Source organism: Molothrus aeneus, chromosome 3 (assembly GCF_037042795.1).
Source record: "Molothrus aeneus isolate 106 chromosome 3, BPBGC_Maene_1.0, whole genome shotgun sequence".
NCBI lineage: Eukaryota > Metazoa > Chordata > Aves > Passeriformes > Icteridae > Molothrus > Molothrus aeneus.
Window position 1 is genome coordinate 43,139,551 of NC_089648.1, and position 22,008 is coordinate 43,161,558.

The 22,008-nt window shown below is 39.9% G+C and overlaps 1 protein-coding gene across 1 annotated transcript in view; it reads right to left on the bottom strand.

Annotated features, from left to right (window-relative positions):
* The window catches only part of LYST (lysosomal trafficking regulator), a 77,542-nt gene extending 56,474 nt beyond the window's left edge, over positions 1-21,068 (bottom strand). Inside the window, exons 1-5 of the mRNA XM_066546789.1 lie at positions 20,993-21,068; positions 7,595-7,679; positions 6,184-6,377; positions 5,194-5,284; positions 1,071-3,147 (exon numbers count right to left, since the gene is read on the bottom strand). Coding sequence (XP_066402886.1) covers positions 1,071-3,147; positions 5,194-5,284; positions 6,184-6,375 — 2,360 coding nt within the window. The 5' untranslated portion in view covers positions 6,376-6,377; positions 7,595-7,679; positions 20,993-21,068. The remainder of the gene's footprint in view (positions 1-1,070; positions 3,148-5,193; positions 5,285-6,183; positions 6,378-7,594; positions 7,680-20,992) is intronic.
* Positions 21,069-22,008: the final 940 nt, after the last annotated feature.

Sequence of the window (22,008 nt, forward strand, 5' to 3'; positions counted from 1 at the left end):
ACTCTCCAAGTATTATATTAAGTTCATACAAAATTTAGGGTAAGGAACTGTGAGGTTTTTAGCATGCTATATTTGCTTGTAGATATCCACCTTACTTACCTCCCATCCCCTTCCCACAGGATCAGATTTACTCTGATCAAGTTACTCTAGAATGAAATGGATCATTTACTTATTTATTCCCACCTTTAAGCCAGTAAAAATAAAAGGACATTTTAAACTTTTCTCTTCATCTAAGCTTTATTTCTCTTACCTCTTTGCCACTAAGTACATTTTTAAAAATTAAAGCTTCTGATACTGTTTAGGTTAGAAGTTAAAACAGTATTAGATAATCCCTTTACATAAACTGGAGTACTAGCCTACTTTTTGTCTTGGATAAACTCACTAAATTGACTTCAGGACTCCAAGAGAAATAAAATCAATCTTTCCTGGACAAAAACACACATTCATATTCTGAAAAAAGTTCCATACATTTATTAAACAATTATTTAATCAATTTAACAATAAATAAAAAGTATCTATTGTATGCCTTGGGAGAATGTTTGTGCCTTTTTTGTGTTTTGGGGTTGTTTTGGTTCCTGTTCTTAAACTGTGCTTAAATGAACAGGATATTCTAAGTTAAAAACAGTTATTACAGGAAAAGTAAACATCAAGCCTTATTTTTGAAAGGTGGTTTCTATAGTGACCATTCTAGAAGGAAAAAGGAAACAGATCAGAAAACTGTGTATTCTAATTCCCACAGAAAAATGACATATCAATCTGTTAAACATTCCTGACTAATTTTAGAACCAAGAATGAGGAGGCAGAGAGCATGTCACACTGGACAAAGATTTTATTTGTTGCTAGAGTTTGGCTTGTTAAAGACCATAATTCATGAGTAGAGAGCCCTCACTTCCTATAATTTATGAATTTAGGCTTGTATCCTGTTACTCAAGCATTTATCTTGTTGCCACCTGCAATAGGAAAACACCACCTACAGTCCAAATAAAACTTACATTCCAATCAGTAACAAATATACAAAGCTCTGTACCTAATTAGCATGTTTCCCAACAATAAAGAGAAAATCAACCAACCTGGATTTTAGCAACAGAGGGAGCATCTGCAAATAAACCTGAAGCACTTCAGAAGGCAAATCCTGGCTATGGTAACTGCACATGAGTTTATCAGCTGTACTCAGTCCGAGCTGCTGCTGAGCATGGCAAGCTAGCTCCACTCCTCTCTGCAGTACAGGATTATAGATACAGTTATACAGTTTCCACTGGACCACTACATTTCCCTTTTGAATTAAGTGGCAAATATGGCTTGCAATCTGCGCGCCACGTAGTTTGTCCTCTTCAAAAATGACGTCCTGATAAGCCTCCAGTGCATGCCATCTCAACAACATATCTTCAGATCCAGTGCTAGGCAGAACTCCCAGAACTCTGCAAGAGGAACTAGATGTGGGACTGGCATCACTGGAGTTGCCCTGCAAGGCATCTTCCAGCTGAGCGAGCTGATCACAGTCAACAGTACATATATTGCATGATGCCTGTATAATTTTTGGAGAGACTTCTGCTCCACCCAGTTGATCCAATATGAATTTGTTAAGGATGTTTAGTATGTGCTGTTGAAAATTTTTTAATATTGGCAACTTGGAAGCATGGAGCAATGGGACAATCACAGACTTTGGGTCCATACAACAACATATTCCTACATTATGTACACCTGAGAGAATCTCAGAACAGGTACTGCTCAAAGAAACTTTCTGCAACAAGTGCAAACACTGGTGTGCACAGACAGCAATGCAACAGCATCTCTCAGGATAATCAACTTCTCCATCAGCAGTTTCAAAAGGATTTTTGGAAGCTTGGTTTTTAAAAGCAGATACAGAGAGTCCAGAGAGATCTCTGTGGTGATTCATGAAGTGAGAATACTCACATCGTCTGTGCCGCTTTCTTGTACACATTGATTGATGGAGCTGCTCTGATTTCACTTTTTTGACAGTGCTGATTATTTTCATGATGCTGTTGATCAGGGCTTTCAGATGCTCTGAGGCTTCCCCAGGCACTCCCTCATTCTTCATACACAGCCATTCCATTTGAAGCACCGTTACTTCAAACAGCTTAAATCCCTGCTGCTGTATGAACTCATGAACCAGATCTATAGCTTGACTAAAGTAGAATGGATTGGAGGCTGCACTTTGAAGGCAGCAGATCAAAATCTGCAAGACCCCTTCTATAGCCTCAGGTAAAAGCAAGGCTCTGTGACGATATCTAGAAAATATATAGTCCTCCTGAACCAGCTGCTGTAGTGTTTTCTTGTATCCTGGAGCAAAAGGACCAGGCTGCTTTTCCAAGGAAATTCTGATTTTTAATGCTGCTTTAAGTAAGTCTGTTAAATTTCTTCGTAAATTGTCAGGCATTGTTTCTGTATTGCTGATGTCTAAAGACATAAGATGGAGAACTGTTCGAAAGAGCATCCTCTGGATCAGAGCCACAGGTTCTTCCGTCCACCCTGCAGAAACTACTTCATTTTCTGTGTTACTACTGACATTACAGGAGTCCCCAAATCCTGATAAGAACTCTGTCAATGTGGGCACAACACTCGCTGAAAGAGCAGAGCTGTGATTCAAAGCAATATCAAATTTACACACTTTCTCTAGGAGAGACAGTAAGACATGGCATAAGTCAAAAGGAGAGTTATTCATGTTGCTCTCAGACATTCCTGCAGCTGGCTCATTCAAAATTTCATGTGCTGGAATAACTTTGCTGGAACCTTCTAGATTAGGGACATTGGTATTAGAACCTGGTACCACTTCGGGAGGCTGGCAATCACTTCTACCCCCAGGGCAGCTGTCCCTAACAGAAGAGGTTAAAAAGGGCTGCAGTAACTGGGAGCGTCTGTGTTTTGTTATTACAGCAGTCTTTTCATCAGAATTGCCTTCGGAATCCGAGGTGGACAGCTGGGACCTCCTCGCATCCCGCACGGAGTAGCGGTGGGTGGTTTTGCGGAGACGGCCGCTTTTACGAGATCGAAGATTGAGTTTTACAGAGGTCTGAAGAGATGAATGAGTGCTTCCATCTAAGTTTAGTTTTTCCTGAGTAGATTTCACAGAACTTGTATTATTCTCTTTGGTCAGGCATATGTCTACTGTAAAGGGTATATTAAAATCTATTGAAACAGAAAGATAACAAAGGAACATTTAGAATATGTAAAGCATTTTCCCTTATTTTATAGTTAAATACTTCCAGATTTAAAATACACAGCAAATTTGTATCTTAATAGGTCATGGTTTTGCATGCACCTGTATCAGACATTTTCAGTATAAAACAGGCAGCAACAACTCATGTTTAGGGTTGGTTATTTTTAAAGCCTAGAAAAATTATTTCATTTTCTATTTAGGGTTAAACAAAAGCATCCTAAAAGGTTTCCTAAAACTTTTTGTTGTCACAACTATTCTCAAAAAACCATTCTCAAAAAATATGTCGCCAAAGTAGGTGAAAGGACTTTTTGGTAAGCAAACTAAAGGGAGGAAAAGGTCTTTTTGACTTGATGCTCCATTGTCACTTTTTGCAACTCAGCTGGGTGTGTTAGCTCACAGCCCTCTTAGGATGCATAATGACATTACCAGTGTACTAGTAATAGTAGAAAAAAAATATTTTTCTACTTATTATCAGTGCAAATATTCAAGTATACAGACCTCAGTCTTTTTACTTCAGCATTAATTATTCCAAATACAAGCAGCAGAAATAAAAGTATGGGATTTTAAAATAGTCAGGGACAAAAGAGAGACAGAAAGGAATAATGTTTAGGGTCCTGAATATTCATACAAAAGCCAAAACAAAAACCCCAACTTTCAAGTATGCAGTATAAAATTTAAATCTGAGTCAAAGGGCAAGCACATTTTGAAGAATAAAACAGAAGTACTACTGCTTGATTTCTACCAGTAAGCTCCAATTAAGCTATCAAAAAAGCAAGCAGAGAAACAACTGTGAATGTTCTTGGATTAAGTCCATTGTTATTTTTAAGAAGTGACAGAACTGTAACTGGATGCTTTAGGTAGTAAAATAGCTACCATAAAACAACTGCAATTATCCTCTACCCCATAAATTTATTATTTAGAAAAATGTCATAGTTAACAACAACAGCCCCCACCACCACAAAGCCCCAGAAGCCCACACAATAGCTATAAACTTTATTTAAGCTGAAAGAAAAGATGCTTCCATGTACAAGCACGACTGTGTCATGCTGTTTAAACAAGTCATTGTTGTGATACTTAAGAAACTAACAATCTGCTTTGAAAGCAGGAAATTAATCAGGAGTACTTTATCAAACAAAGGATATTACCTGCACTGAAAGAAAAAAGCTGCCTAATACAGGGGAACTTACTTCAATTGAAGAAAAACCCTGACTTAGTGCACAACTGGATACATCATGCCTACTCTTTCAGTACTAAGAGAGGGTAATTTGTAGAAATAAAAGCTGTGCATTATGTAGTGTATAAACCACAAGACCTTAAAACCTATTTGCACAACAGCTTTTTAAACAAACCCTGGAAAAGCCACTAAGCTGTCACAGAATAACCAAGACATTTCTTTAATTCCATCATGATTACAGGAGCACAAAAGTATGATGCATCTCAGCAAGCAGGAAAGCTTATTATATAAAACCTCTATGAAACTGACCCTTTAAAGACTCCAAGTCTACAAACATTAACAAAAGCCTTCAATTTGGAGGAGTTGCAAATAGCAAAAAAAAAAAAAAAGCCCTGGAAGAGTTTTGGGTATGAGTCCTTAGAAACTCTCTCAAACAGTCAGGTAACTTCATTTACTTCATTCTCTTTGTTTTACCCTCTGGGAGGGAAAAGAATACATCTGACAAATATACGAACCCAAATCAAAACAAAAAAATCTGACTCAGATCACTGCCATTTCCTTGTTCAGTTTTTACAAAGCAACAAAAGCATTGCTTTTCACGCTGACCGAAAGCCTTTACATTCTCTGCATAATTTTTTGGCATTTTTAAAATTTAAATTCTCTGCAGATTCCACATCTTCATTTCATGTCAGAGGATATGTACTACAATAAATTACTCTTTAGCACAGAGTCCTCGGCTCTGTAGTAAAACTTCAAGAGTAGTAGTTTTACTACATTGCTCTGTAGTAAAACTAGAAATCACTTCCTTTAAGTGTTGAATACTCTAAGTGATAAAACATACCTATTGCTTTTTCTTCCTGGACAGGGATTTTCCACACCAAGGGCAGAAGGGACAGGAGGAGGGTCAGAAGTTCCTCTCGACATGTCAGCTCCTATGTCAGGAAAAAAATAAAAGATCTTGTACTTTTAAAACACAGATTAACCTTCTTTATTTTACCAAGCCATTCAGCATTCAGCTCCCTATGTCTTTTTGCTATTTTAAGCACTGAAAAAACAATATCATTGACTAGAGCCAGTCAGAAAGAATGATAAGTAATAATTATAGAATGATAAATAATAAATATCCAAGATATTTCTTACACCTCTAAACTGTTTCTATACCAATGCTCACCTAATCCCCCTTGTAAAAAGAATTACTCAAAAAAGAAAATCAGAAAAGTCAAAAGCACAAAACAGTGATTTTAAAAAGTCAACAGGAAGCCCCAGGTAAGTTCGAAACTTTGTTCTAAAAATGTAACAGCAAAAAAATCAAAACCACAGAATAACCACCAAAAAACCTCCACTCCTACTAGGATTCTAACATTTACATATCAAGAGTTTCAGAGCAGAGAAGAACTGTAGAAAGCACAGAATTCAAACACAATTGTTTTGTGGAATGTTTTGCAGCACTATCAGAATGGTTTCACTCCTAAAGATCAATAACTTTCAAACACAGAAACCTGACTCAAGCATTTTGACACTTCACATGATTCTGGGACATGCAGCTGAAGTCTCCTTCCACTCAGCCTGCACTTGAGCTTGACACATGCCTTAGTCAAATATGAGCTTGCAAACAGGTCTATGATTATCTAGTTTTCCATTTTCTGCTCCTGCTGAAGGACAGAATGCAACTACAACATACCTTTTTGAATTTCTAGTCTTCCCAATTAACTCACACACTCTCCACAAAAAGGAAAGAAAACCAGCACCAAGAACAACCAACGTGAGCCAGACAAATCCACGCAGTCAAAGCTCAATACAAAAACTATAACCACTTAAGAGAAGCTACTACCTGATCAATTATTGAGTTCAGAGTGGTAAGCAAAATAAATCCACGGCCTTGAACTAAGTATTGTCCCAGTGCTGCCATATGAGTTTCTTCTTCTTCATCCTCCTTGGCTTCTGTCCTTTGTACCACGGCATTGCACAGTCTGTTGACATCAGTCAAGAATTCCCGTGCCAGTGAGTTACTGGCACTGCTCATGTCTGAGTTGTAAGTAGAGGAAAGGACAGAAATTAACTCCATCAGAAAATACATTCCTTATAGACAAAAGACTGGGGGGAAGAAGGGAAAGATACAGGAAAGATTCTTCCCTGTATCTCACCCCCTCCAAAAGACAGTGTCTGCTGAACTGAGCAATCAATATACCCATGTAGGGTAGAAAGGAAAGAAAAGAACAAACATACAGAATTTCAGTGAAACTTTAGCTAACAGCCCAGGACCTCAAACACTGATTTCATAGATCTAACAAGTAAAAGCCTGCAACAGAGCATTCCCTCACACTGCAAAAATGAAAGTTAACGACATTGTTCCAGCTTTTCTTTGTAATCCCTATGCAAGCTTCAACATTTGTCTGCTACTAAAAGGTCCTTGACTTGAAGCATAAGGGCAAAGCACATAGCACTTACACAACATTATACAGAAATCCTATTCTTTAATAGTTTATTTGAACAATACCATGTTATGTATTCCAACAGTATGCAGATTGTTTCAAGGGGAAAATAAAAAAACTACTAAGTTCAGATAATTTTGGGAGTTGCAAAAGTACAATGCTTTAAATTTACAACTAAACCAGACAGTGTATTCCTTCTGGCACAACTGAGCAGGTAGCAGTCACTACCAGTGTGTGCTTAATTCAAGAGACAATTCTGCTGCCATTGTTCCGGAAAAAATACCAAAAATATTGGCTCTGCTTCCCAGACTGATTAATTTTGCTTTGGATGCTCAGCAGTAGTACATGGAGAAACATTTAACTCAAACAAGACACGAAATGAAAGACTCAGCTGTAGAAAACTCTCAAGAGGATCACAGAAAAAAGGAAAACAAAAACAATAATCAGTGATGGCAGCTATGGAAACAAGATCATTTAATCCACATAAACCTCATTTAATGAGTGCTACAGTACATTTAACTCCTTCTATTTCTGTATAAACAGCTGCAGTAAAAGCTTCAAAAGTCAAATACTTTCATCACATCCAAGCACAGAAAGTGCAACCAAAAAAAAAAGAGCCAAATAATTTTCAATGTAACATTTAAACATAACAGATGGATTAATATGTAAATATTAGGTTAAAAATAAGACCTTGGAACTAAAAGTAAGTTTGTTTGCACTAATGGTACAGAAAGCTCCTTCTAGTAGCAAAACTGCAAACACTTATACATATACTGACATTCACTGTAGAAGTAGTGAAAAAATTCTTACCAGAATCACTTTGCCAGCTTAACACATTTATCTCCTATCTGGAAGAACAAGCAAATATATTCTGGAAATATCACTCTTGGATCACCTGTTTATAAAAAAAGAAAAATATCATGGTTAATATGATAGTGAGATGTTAACAGTGTAACAGTGTCAGGGCTTCACATAGCCAGCTCTTAGATTCTTTAAAAGTTATTTTATGACAGCTATTTGAAATTTAGGAAGAGTCCTTAAGGGTTCTTTTGAGCTTTAAAGCCCCGGTTTTCACTTTTAGTTTAAGACCATAATAGGATTTCAGCTGTGCACAGCGAAAATAATTGGCATACATGAGATAAGCTAACATAATAAAATCCATCAGTTTGCTAAATGAGCTAGGTACACAAGTTTAAATAATTCTCTCTAGAAACAGTATGAGGTTTTAGCGATCACTACCTGCATATATAATATTTGAAGAACTTGCAGCTCCAGGTACAAGTGAGGGACAGAAGGAGAACTCAATTATGCAGTCAGGTGCTGATGTAAATGCATCTTAAATCTGTCCTAGTCTGTCCTGACAGAATACCAATTCTCTATTACGCTCAGCACTGGGGAAGATGTAGTTAATAAATATTGAAAATTTGTCAATGGGAAACTCATCAATTGGAAATTTGTCACTGGGAATGCAAAGGGTAGTAACCAAGAAAAGCCTCAGAAACATTTAACTACTAAAGGTCTCTAGGTGAGCACTCAAAAGACATTTATTACATCCACAGTTACATTTATTACACCCTAGTTGCGAGAAAAAAAAAACCAAAACACAACAGATGGGGACAGGAAAAAAAAGGAAAGAAAAACACTAAATTAATTGGTTTAGTATTCTCAGATGGCAAGCAAATAAAAACTTCAGCTTAAAGTTATGATGAGAATGAACATTACATGACAGACTTCCTTAAGGAACGAGGCAAACACTATAGGTTACCCAGGAAAGCACCTAATAATTGGCCTCCCTTTGACCACTAGGAAACATGTTTCACCCCCAGCCTCACAAAAAACTAACTCACCCATTCAGCTAATTGTCAGAACTTACTGAAATAGAATAGTTTAAGCACCTAGTGGTTCTGCAGTTGCACCAGAGTAACAAACGTAGCGATAAGCTGTCCATCATGTTTTTGTGTCCTTCCAGCTGAAGCTTCAGTCTCCAGGTTTTCTGCACTGCTTCCTTGCTTACATGGATTTAACATACATTGCCATATTCTATCAAAAGGGTGGATTCCCAATATCAGTAGCCAGATCAAGTAAGATTTTGTTGCCATTAACACAAAAAGACATTAGGCATATATTCTTACCACAATAATTTAATATAGGATGGGTAAAGAATTAAGATGCTCTGATTCTACAGTGCAGAAAAAAATTGCAGAGAGATACCATGCCAGATAATGGGGCACTTCTTTTAGGATTTGTTTCAACAAGTGCTAGCTAGTTCTGAGTTGTACCTATTTCTTTTTCTGCAATGAAGCTTTGAAACAGACTGACAGCACAAACATATCTTTGGAAGCAGCTCATGATAAAACTTAACTAAACTGTATGAGAGGAGAAAGAAACCCACTAGAACATTGTACACAGTGAGATGTTAACAGTGTAACAGTGTCAGGGCTTCACATAGCCAGCTCTTAGAAAAAAAAAAAAAGGAGCATTTTCATTCGCTAGAAGAATATGACTATCATATTTCATAAAAAACACCTCTACTACATAGTATTTATTTATAAAAGGAAAAACCCACTTAACTGTAAATAATCTGATATTCTCCTGCCCTTTTCATGCCCATTTTTGCATCATGCTCATAATTCAACTTGTATTATGTCTGCCTTCTGGCCCCTTTCTGCCCCATCTCTCAAGAGAGTAATTTCCTATGTACTGTTGTGGTAGAAATCAATTTCTTGTACATGAAAATTTTATTTTCTGAACTTCTTTCCACTTCTATGAAGTTGCTAATCAACTGAGCATCTTAAAGTGTAAGACTGTCTTGTACTTCAGTGGATCTTGAAAGAAAATATCAAAATTGTCCTTACAAGGATGGAACTCTAAGACAAATTTAGCAATCTTGAATACTGAATCATTAACATACTAAATTTGCATTGTGCTACTTTTTAGATGATATCTCTAACAACAGTAGAATTTGTGGAAAGAAAAAGCAACAAAAGCACAGAGTCAGAACTAATACTCTCTATACTAAAGTGAACTGGGCCTTTGCCCTGGTTATGTTCTCAACAATATGTTGCCCAGAAAGGCCTGAAATGACAGTTAACCGCAGCATCATAATAAAATACAGTACTAATTCAAAACCCCATAATACTAGTTTATTACTTTCAGAAACTGTTGCCCAACAGCTACAGCACGAGTGAAAGAGAACAATATAACATACAGGAAGTTGTTAATTTACCTTCCCTAGTTTTCTGTTTCAGGTAAGAGAGAAACATTGACCGGGCACGGCATGGCTACAAGTCCTTTTAAGTGCAGACTGCAATGAAGCTGCTTTTTCAGCAGCTATTAAAAGCAATGCTTTGAAAAAGCCCTTGGTTTCTATGAGACATTGTGCAATCAAGTTTTTTCTGGCCTCCCGTTCAAACCATGTAGCCTTTTCACCTATTCTCTAGAATAAAGTACATACATACATATATATATAAACACACACATATATATATATAAATACACACATACACATATATATTTCATATATACATACACACACAAGTAACCTCTGGCCAAGAAACACTACATTTAGTTTATACAGTATTCATTTCAAGTAGCAAATGCTTATTCCAGCTTCATTGCTTGTATCTAATGTTTATGCTCTGGAGAGTATAATTGTTACCTTTTCAAGGATTTAAACATTTATATATCTATCATTATTTAGTAAGATTTAGTCTGGAGTTAAATTTTCAACTTAAGCTCAAGCTTCTGTTAGCAGAGGACACATACATAATGAAGAGCAACAGCATGTTATTAATACTAAGACACTCCACAAGAGGCTTCTGCTATTGTAGCAAAGATTGTCGGGGTTATTGCAGAAATTAAGTTTAGATTGTTAGTAGCAGACAGCAATTTTTATTATCTGGTTAAAGAAAATAACTAACAGACTAAGAATGAAATCCTCTGTGCAAACTGGGGAGGAAAAGAAAGTGCATGAGAGCATGCAACAGAGTGACCTGGAATGAAATAGGAAGTATAGTGCTGCCTTGAAATCTGTACATAGTGAGAAAATGAAGTGAAGGCTCAAAGTAATGCGTCACCGAAATCAGCATTCTTCCTTTTCTGTTCTTTTGGAATGATTCACAACTTTACACAAGCTGGAAAGAAATACCCAGCTGATATTGCCAAAATAGGTTACACAGCAAGAGCAACACACAGAAAGAAAAGAGGAACCTGCAGTTTAAGCAGAGCACCTCAGAAAGGCTGAGACACTTTGATGCCTTGCATTACTGATGCAGGCAATCGGCCAAAAGAATAGCTTACAAAACACAGCAAACATTTGCTAACCACCCAACAACTCGGTCAAAAATATTAGCAAACAAGAGCAATACCAGGATCTTTTAAGTTTGATTCATTCTCAAAACAGACATACCAGGCAACACTCCAGCTCCACAGAAGACCTCCTGCTTAATATTTTCAACCACTTTCTGCTCTGTACTCTGCTATTATTTATTAACTAGTTGCAGTTACAGAAGCAGAAAACCTATTACATACTAAGGCAGTGCTGCTCCAATCACGACATTGCACATGAAAAAACAACTTCTTAACATACAGAATTTATTATAAGCCTGCAGGTATCTGTCAGTCTTTTTGGCACAGTGCTATTTCTGACCAAGTTCTTGATTTCATCAAGGAGTTCAGTAACTAGCTTTTAGACTTATGCATAATTAACTAGATCAATATTATTTCTGAACAAGTTATTCAGAGTCTCTCCCCCCAAAACAAAGAAAAAGGTGAAAACCAAAAATGCTTGGTATGTTTGGATAAATAACACATGCACTGTCCTTTCTACAAGCCAGGGAAGTATGTCAAGTGCACAAGACAGTAAACAAGTATTATTTTAATGAACCCTCAAAAGTATGGTGAGACCATCAGAGTAATGATGTTTCAGAATACACAAGTGTGTTTATGTCTGTATAATCTTCATATTGCCACTTTATGTACTAACTCCCATCTCATTTGAGAAGGATGTTTGTCTTGCAACACCTGAAGCTTGAGAGTCCTGCTTCTCCAAGTATTATAAGCCTTCTATAAGTATGTTGTTTACTTGTGTTCTACTGCCATGGTATTAAAAATTTAATCCATGAAGCTCAGTGCTTATACAACCTGAGAATTAGGAAATTTCTACCTCTTGTGGATGTGCAAGCATTGTATCTTACACTGAAAAAAAAAGCTTTAAAGGAATTATCTGTGCTTACTGAAAAAATAGTCCATAAAAATTAAAAATATGCATTTCTATATTGTGTGTGGTTAGGGAACACTGACACGATGGCTAAACCAGCCATTCCCCATAGAATAGGAATGACAAGGGAGGAAACCAAATGAGATTAGACAAATAATAAGCCAGGTTTGTTCAAATAAAAGAAACAGCTGTTTTCCAAAATACCTATCATATATATATATATCTTTATAAAATCAAGGCAGCAAACATATCCAAGGCTACAGACACTTTGAGATACACAGAGGCCTTACAGCAGGTGCAGGCAGGTCACCTCAGAAACAGTTTCAGAGCTGTCATCCCTCTGAGCAAGACCCAGACCTGTACCATGCAGTGACATAAAGAAAAAGCCAAACCCTTGCTTACTCACAAATTATAATTTCCCATGGATTTTCAGGCCTCAGGTTTTTTGATAGCTTGAAATCAAACTCATGGGTAATGTCTTTGGGCACAAACATTGTTTCAAACAGCACTTCCAAAATTTGGTCAATGTATTCTTTCAAAATGTAACCTATAAGGTATTTGCTAGCATTTAATCAGCTTCCTGTGATATATTCTGACCTGTGTTTATGTCTGCTCTCCCCAGCATGACTGTTTCAAGACTTTCAATTGTCTAGCATAACTATTGGTGAAACCAGCTCTAAATAATAGAAATATAACTCAGAGGTATCTCAGATTAACATGTACATATTATTCTTGTCTACATACAACAAAACACACACACACCCCCACCCCCCGCAGTGTTCAACAGTTTCAAAGTGTCATCTTTGGATGACACTTTGGAAACATTTTTTTATTGGGACATTTTTTATTGCTAAAATTCAGCAGGTTCTCATGTTCTGCCCTGAGTTATGAAGAACAATATCCCTTTACAATTTAACATATTATCAATAATTTCATCCTTTTGAATCTGGGGGAAATACCACTGAGACAGAGCTAATGGCAAAGAATCCGACAGGCTAGCTGCATATTAGACAAGTGCTTTGAGACAGTTTCCCAACTTCATGTGGAATTTTATTTAGTCATCAAACAATATGAAACACCTGTGAATACATTCTTGTCAAGCCTGAAATGAAGCAAAAAAATGAGAAATGACTCATCTAACAAGATAAAAAGTACAACACTAATGAAAGACAGGCTCTCAAACAACCACCTACACTCAAGTTACACATTAGCCCTGTACATATGCTATACTCAAACTTATGCTAAGATTGTGGTCTTATACTATCCAAAGTCATTAACTACAACATAGTTGTTAGCCAAATTAAATCCATACCAGTTCATTTCTAATTTTCATATTTCAGGCCACTGCATACAGGCATGGAGAGTAAGCATTCCTTAGAAGAGGCACGGGCAAAGCTGGAGGCCTTCAAAGATAATCATTGCAGCACTGACTCTGTCAAAAACGAATACACCTGCTATCATGGACATCAGCTAAAAAGCACTAAAGAATACAATGCTTCTACCAATACCACAAAATGTTAGCAGGGTTGAAGACTAGGATTTCTTTCAGATCTTATCTAAAATGTCAGAGGCCAACACCTCTGCAGACATATGATACTAAAGGAAGGAACTGACAAATATTCCACCACAAGGTAAAATCTATGAAAGACCAGTAAGTTCCTACAAAAGAAAAATGAAGGATGAAGATCATCTGTAAAACATTTGTCAGTGGCAAGGCAATGCTCCTAAGTGAGCCTTGTTCTGAACACTAGTCAGAGTCCTAACAAGCTTTTCCCTAAATTAAAATATATACAAGTAATACTTCTAAATACCCTCTTCTATACTTTAGGTTTGATACTCTAATCACAGACTAGACTACAAGCAAGCCTCAACAGTCATGGCTGCACAGTAACAACTAAATCTAAAGATGAAGACTAACTTCCATAGACTCTGCAAATTGAAAGGAAAGCAGCAGTCTACCATGGCAGGTAAGTCAAAGTTCAGTGCCACTGTCTCCAGTACTGAGCCCACAAAGACCAGCCCTGCATGACCAGGCAGACTTTGTGATATGCTCATACATTAATCCACAGTACTGGAGATAGTATGGCCTCTGTGACTGTAGCTGGGGCAACACTACAAGCATGCAGATCACCCTGCATTTCAAACAACAAATGTGTGCTCAAATCGTGATCCAGAGGATCATACAAAACTTTTTGTAACTTATAATCTTACACACTTTGATTGAACCAATACATGGAGAAAGAGAAGAAGTAAAGATCTGAGCACTCTTGAGTGCTTGAGGCACTCTTGTTGAAGCAATATGAATGAGTAAAGACTATCCTAAATGAAAGCTTAGTAGTGAGAGGATTAAAACTACAAAGTGCTTAAGATAAGCTTTGACATTGTGACTAAAGTACCCACTAAGAGCAATTAAATAAGAGGGGAAGATCAATTATCAGAGGTATTTTTTTTAAGCCATTATTGGGCTAAAGACTAATTCCACTTCTGAAGCTTTAAAACTGAGCAGTGAAGTTGGTATTTTCTATTAGCTGTCAGATGCAGACAAAACAGAGGTAAAACTTCTAAAAGTGGCAATTTAAAAAGTTACCCAAATATCTGAGGGTAACATATACTGCTATTCCTGTTAAGCTCAGTATGCCAGCTTCTTTACAAAGTGAAAACAGCTTTGGTGATGTTAGGGAAGCAGACCCTGTATTTCTTCCAGGCTTTACAGCAAAGAGGCATTTGTTTCAGCTGCCCCTCTTGCACTGAACTGGACTCAGACAACCCAGTCAACATTCCAGATAACTACAGGCAAAATGACTCACATCATCTCACTTTACATAGCTTTTCTCCAGTGGAATGCAAATAAGGAACAACTAGGATTTTTAACTTATTTTTGAAGTTTAAACAGTACTCCAAATTAGTCAAGGAGTACAGACTCTAACAGAAAAACTATAATTAATAATTATACTTTACTACATATAATAATGACCAAAAATACGATGTTTCCCAGTATACCTATTACTAGATAGGCAAACATTTAACAAAATGCTGAATCACCAGAGTAAACCTTTAATCCATCCACAATGCAAAGAAAAAAATAGTGCCAAACTAGGAAGTCCCCAATTATAAATGCGTATCACTCATGGATAGACCAAAGAAAGATTTTACACTACTGAGATGCACGAAGTACGCCAGATGAAGGTGCATATGTAGCCAAGTAGTATTTTCAATAAGCAAACATCATATGATAATTTTTGTTGCAAATGCTAAGGACTTAGCAGGACTCCAATAATGAAATTGGCTTTGTAACTGATGTAATTTAGGCTTCTAAAAATAGTTCTAGAGTAATTAGGAGTACCTTCTGGAGTGGAAAATACACCCACACATTCCCCCCAGCATTTCCTCTGGATATTCAGACACATGAATTCAGAAAACTTCTGCTTTCCTTTGATCTTTCTTTAATTGAAACATGCAAATAAAAAATGGAACTACACATTCCTCACTGGCTCAAATCTCCCCATATCATTGAAAGATGCAAGTAATACAAAGAAAAGTGGTAATAATCATGCAGCACAGTTTCACACTGGAGGGATTTTGCTTTGTTTTCTCTACAGCAAATCATAAGAACATTTGATCTCAGTTCTTGGAAACTAGGATTGTTAAACTCTCTTGCCTTCCAACAGAAATACTAGCACTTCTTTGGTTAATTTTAAGACTATTTCAGTGTCTGTTTAAACTGGTGAATCAAAACTGGACAGAGGTCAACTTTCGAAATCTTGTAACAATTACTATAGTGCTGGATTTTTACCAGGTGCTGCAGCAGAATTATAAACTATCCAGAACATTTCTTGCTCTAAATCTTAAATATTTTCCTTACTAATTCACATTTTTCCAGAATTAAGGCATTGAGAGCTATTCATCTCTTCAGATTGCTGTTTCCATTACTCATTCCCCATCTTTCAGTTAATACACTAAGGTCTATCAAATCAGTAGCTTACTGAAGTTAACACATCTAGTTAGATACTTTTTGTCATTTATTCCCCCAAAGAACATCAATCTTTGGTAAATGCCTCCACAATACTACAGAGGAATAGATGATGTCAAGTGTTTGCTGAAATAAAACTGCACAGAGTTAACATCAGTTTTAATACTTCCAACAAACCCTTGCATTTGGCACTACTTGACAGTAATTCCTCCTAATATTTCATTTTCTCAGCTTTCTCTTGGGAGAACAGAAAGTTTTTTCTCCACCGTCAAAAGCTGAAAAAAATCAGAAACTCCCTTCTCCTACCTTACGGTTAATACTTCATGCTCCCGTACCTCTCCATGGAGCATGGTGGTAACTTCGAACTGAAGCCAAGGAGCTCAACTTTCAGGTGCAGGAAAAGAGAGCAAAGAATTCATAAACATGAGAATTAGCTGAGATTATCACAGTGGTTGAGCAGGCATCTGACAGACACAGTCTAACAGGCACGAGTCTTCCACCATTTTTCATAAACCACTATTCATGACCTGCCCTCCACTTCCCGCCTTTTAAATTATCCAGGAAATGTAGAAAAGCTCTTCCATAATGAAAGTGAGAGTAATTCCCACAGTGCCTCCGCACCACATGGCTCAACAACCCCATACAAACACAAGTGTCACAGGGCAAGCCCCAGGTGCCCGCAGGAAGCTACACAAGCTGAGATGTGGAGAAGAAAACCCTTTCAGTGCTTCTCACAGCATGGTCACTGCAAAACCTCACCCCACAGTAAGAGCAGGCAGTAGGGACTAATTTATGGGTGAGGAGCTGACTAAGAAACAGAAGACAGAGAAGCAGAAGAATAGATGCCCTGGCTCCTTTGTAACACCCCAAAATCACAAAATCCATGTGGTACAGAATATGAAGGAAGATTAAATGTGGAGTAGTGACTAAAAAAAAAAAAAAAAAGCTGGGGGAACTTTAGAGAAATATCCAAAACAAAGATGCAATAGAAGTTGCAGCAGGTACATGCACCAAAATACAGCACTATTCCAGGACTTCACCATCACATGGATGACAGGTTTACACACCTATCCCTTCTTCAACATATATAAGCTAAGTCATTTCACAGCATTTTTTCCATCTTGCTCTCTTACTCAGCATCAGATTTAATCTGTATCTTCACACAACATAGTTACCGAAAAACCACACTGAGAAGATTCACACTTCTACTTAAATAATTGGTACAAAAAAACCTGACTTCCTAGAAAAAGAGATTTTAATCAGACCCCAGGCTACAAACATGAATCAAAGAGCTAATAGCTTACAGCAAGGAAAAACTCAAGACTACACATAGCCTTTTCCTTTCCCATCACACATTCCAGTAACACTTCTGTACAGAATGCTCCATCTGGAAGCAAGGCTTCACCTTGCACTAATTTCCAAGTCCCTGAGAGAAATGATCAAATGCAAGATCTGCATGTAAACAGAGGAAAAGAAAACCTGATCTGGCATACCACGCTGCTTTATTAGTTCTTCTCAACAGACCATGACAGCTGAATCAAAACACTGTTGAACCTCAGTAAAAGCCCCCCTCCCAAAATGCAGCTAGGGTAGAGTTATACAAGACAGCTCAGCCCACCTGATGACATATGACTGGCAAAAAGGTGCTTCTGTTCTTCCCCAGCAACTCCTCTCTTCCTTTTATCTCCAGCACTGCACTCATCCAGTTCTTTCTTGATGTGGCCCACCCTGACAGCTTTGCAGAACACTAGCTTTTTCAGCTGGATTTGTTGCTGTTGAATTGCCATACTGAGGGATCAGGCAGTTGCCACTGTCAGTGAAGGGAAGAGTGCAGAAGGGAGATTGCCTCCTTCAGCAGTAACAAGCTGCTCAATCAGCTTAGCAAGCTCAGACAAACCAGTCCAAATCACACAACAGAAGGAACCTCAAGTCTCTTCTACCTGATCTTGTCCCAGGTGTACCATCCCCAGATGAGAGCTGCCACAGGAACCAACAGCTGCAATGACACCAGCTAATACTATCTAAAGGCCCATGAACCTTCAGCAAGCAATAATTTGCGAAAGTACCTGATAATCTCACAACCATCTCTGAACTGGAAAAGAAAGCAAAACCCAAAGGAACCCAAAAGAACCAGGCATATATGCATAAGGACCTCCCTCCACTGCACACTACAATCCTTGTCTAACAATATAATCCAATTTTCCAACAAACATAGCAAAAAAGATGGAGTAGTGACATCTCATGCAATAGCTACTACAGTTCTTAGCTAAGGAGGCCAACAGAGCTTGACAACTCCTCACAAAGGAGTAAAACAAGTACTAGTTTGGTCTTGTCAGTGACAGCTCCACTGAAAAGAAATGAAATTCACCCACAGAAGACAAGCAGGTGTGTTCTGGACAGCACTTCTGGGTGCAGCAGAATCCTCTTACAGAATAATCATTTCTCCCTACATTCCCTCTGCTCTTTTCTGCCCTTAAAAGACAAGTATCAAAATAGTTTTGCTTCAGATTTCCTCCATGGGCAATATTATCTCATTTGAAAAGAGACCACCATGGCAATGGCAAAATTCTGCAAATACAAAGGAAATATTAAATGACCAGCTGTAAGGGTGTACAATTTCATGCTAATAAGGAAGCACCATGGTCTATTTCAGAAATCACTGACAGGAGAAATACAGAGCTGAGCTTTCTGGAGTGCTTGTGGACAGAATCACAGTATTTGCTTATGCTCTTTGAGCTTGACTGCAAAGAAAACTATATGGAAACAGCGACTTACTTTCAGTAAGTGTTAAGAATGGAGTTTCTCTTTTCCAGTGTTTACCTATCCAGTGTCTAACTTTCCAACACATCCCATACTATTGTTCAAAGTACTCACAGACTCTTTCCCTACTATTTTAAACTGCATTAACAACTGATGTGGTGACACATGAAAAACCTAGCAGGGACTATGAGAAAGGAGGAAGCAAAAGAAGCATCAAAGGAGAATCATAATTAAATGGTTATTAACCTTACAGAAGAACTTCTTACAATCAAACATTTTTGACAAAAACTGTCTTTGAGTATGGTTAAAAAAATTCACAGGGCAAGGAGAAAGGGAAGGCAGGAAGTGAGTGACATCAAAAAAGCTCCTCTTAAGAAATCTGTATACAATCTTATAAACCAAGTGACAACTGACTTCCTTTGGCAACTGCCTTTGATTTTAGAAGTAAAGCACTGTAAACTATATGCTTTTAGCTTGCAAGAGTCCCTGTCTAAAGGACAACAAGTAGGAACAATTAAATTAAAGCCCCCTAGGAAAAAAATGGGGTTTTTTTTTCCTTACCTATGATAATACATGAAAACAATATTTTTCATTCACTCTATTCAAAACATCCACCAGAAACTTTCAGAGCCAGTAAAGCACAAATTTCCTAAAGCACCTGAGAGGATGCTTTCTCCTTTGCACTACTGGTCTGGAAGCCTACAATACAGGCAAAAAGGAGACTCAAGAATATTTTCCCAAGTCTTTATCACATTGTAGCTCCATTATGATAAAAGCTCTATGCAGGCATGGTCTCTTGTCCAAGCAAGCAAAAGCTGATCCTTCCTTCAGGATAGGTTAAATGTTCCAGACACCTCTTTTCTGCTACTGGGCACAAGATTATGATACATATGACTAAAACAGATAATTATCCCACCACCTCATCAGCAACAGTAGACAAGCTTGTGTCACTAGCTCCAAGTTCCCTGTAGACCCTTATAATGAAGTCTTACTGATTCACATGGCACTACAAGCAAGAAGGAAAAGAAAAAAGAAGAAAAAAGTCTGCCATTCAGATTTTCTTCTTTAGCAAGTCCCACTTATAACCACATTAGATGCTTTTCAAACTCCTAGGACATGACATTCAGTCATCTGATCTTCTTTCTGAATTTCTTCAATTGCTCTGCTTTCTCTTATACAATAAGTTTTATTTTCACTTCCAGTGATGCACTTGCTTTTCCCTTCTCCCTTCACTGCAGATGTCAGTAAAACGTAGCTCTTTAGTTCCTCTGGGGATATCAAGAATATCTAATTCTTAGATTTTTGCTTTTCTCTCGGAGAAGCATCTTTGAATATTCTCCCCACAGTCAGAGAACATGTAGAAGAGTTTCCATCGCGTCTCTGTCCACCCATTTTGATGCATGTTTTTGAAAATGGGCAGTTCAGGTGCTGAAACGCTACGACTCCCGTATATTCCACGTCCGCCAGCGCTATCGCGTTTCCGTGCACAGCCCTCACTTGCTTTTCTTCAATTCTTATCTGCAACAAACGCCTCGCTGACAGCACAGGCTTTGTGTTCGCGCTTTGCGCCAGCAGCTCGCACCGCGCTGCCCACGGCAGGCAGCGCACACGGAGCGGGCTGGGCTGGAAGGGAGCACAGTGGGGCATCTGCTCCAAGCTCCCTGCTCAGGCAGGGTCATCCTAGAGCGCGTGGCACAGGACTGAGTCCAGACGGTTCTTGAACACCTCCAGGGAGGTGCACAACCTCTCTGGGCAATCTGTTCCAGTGCTCGGTCACCGCACAGCATCCCGGTAACACGGGAGGGGGCGGAGGAGAACCCGTCTGGACACGCACACGGGATATTAAACGTCGCCTTTCGGCAAAGGCCGAGGCCTCACGTCAGCAGGGTACGCTCAGGGCCGCCGAGCGCCCGCCGCCCGCCGCCCGCCCCGGGAGCACTCGGGCCCCGAGCCCGCGGCGCCCCTCCCGCCGCCGGCGGCCGCCGCTGCCCGGGAGCCCCGGGGCGGGCTGGGCCCCGCCCGCGCCACCTCCGGCGGCTCCTTCCGCCTACTCCTGCCGCCGCCGCCGCCGGGCTGCCCGAGCCGCCAGCGGCATCTCCAGGCGACGGCGGCGGCAGCGCCACTGACAGCCCGCTCCGGCGCCGCGGCTGCCGGCCTCGGCCCGCCGAAACCCGCGAGCAGGGCCTGTGCTGAGCGCCCTGCCACGGCCCCGTGCCGCCAGGCGAGTCCCCCGCGGTGGCGGTGCCCGTCCCGCCCTTACCCGCTCCTCTCCCCGCCAGAGCCGACGCGCCCGGCCGCCCGCTCCGCTCTTGTGCCGCTGACAGCGTCCCGGCAGCCCATGGCGGGAGGTTCCTGCCCGGCCCCGCCGCGCCGCCCGCCCCCGTCTCCCCGGCAACACAGCGCCCGCCCCGCCCCGCGCCCGCCGCCGCGCCTCCGCCGGGCCGGCCGGGCCGCCGGGGCAAGGGCGCCTCTGGAAGTGCCGCGGCGAGCCTGGGACTGCAGGCTCCGCCTGCTCCTGTGGCCGGGCCGTGACAGCGCCCAGTGCCACACGGGCAGCCGGCCGGCCTGCAGCTCCTGCTGGGGAGCCAAACGGGCTGGAGGTCCCCCCTAATCCGGTTCACTCCACTGCCGCCACCGCCACCGGTGGTGCCCGGCTTTAACGTGAACATTAAAAACGTCCTTAACATGCGTGTCACGTATCCGTGGCCATCCGCCCGCTGCCGTCTGGCGCTGCCGGGCTGCTGCCAGCCGCTGTCACTGCAGCGCTGCGTTGGCTCACGGAGGGCTCCGGAGGGCTTGCGCTCTGCTTCGGTGTTTGCTCAGAGTAAATCCTTGGAGCAGGTTTACGGCTGCGGAGCTGGGCTTTGGCACTTGGCTGGAACGCCCAGAAGAAACGGTTGTCCTGAATGCTGTTCGATCTGACAGAACAGGTTCGCGTAGGCAAATAAATAAATAGTGAGTCTTGACTGAATGCCACTGTTCTCGCCTGCTTCAGGAATTCACCTTGCACGGCCACGGCACTTCAGTAATTTTATGAAAGTGAGAGCAATACGGTACAGGCGATGTTAATAAGAATATGCTTCATATATTCATGCATGTCTAAGTTTGTGTAGGCATGAATTGAAATCTTGGTTCTTGAAATCACAAAAAATTGTACATACAGAGGGTGAGCAAGTGTATCCTTCTCACCATCCTTATGCCTCTCCCTGGTGCATTGGCCTCCTACTCCCTGACCTTTGCTGCCTTTTCTGGTGAGGACTGTGTAATTGCATTTTG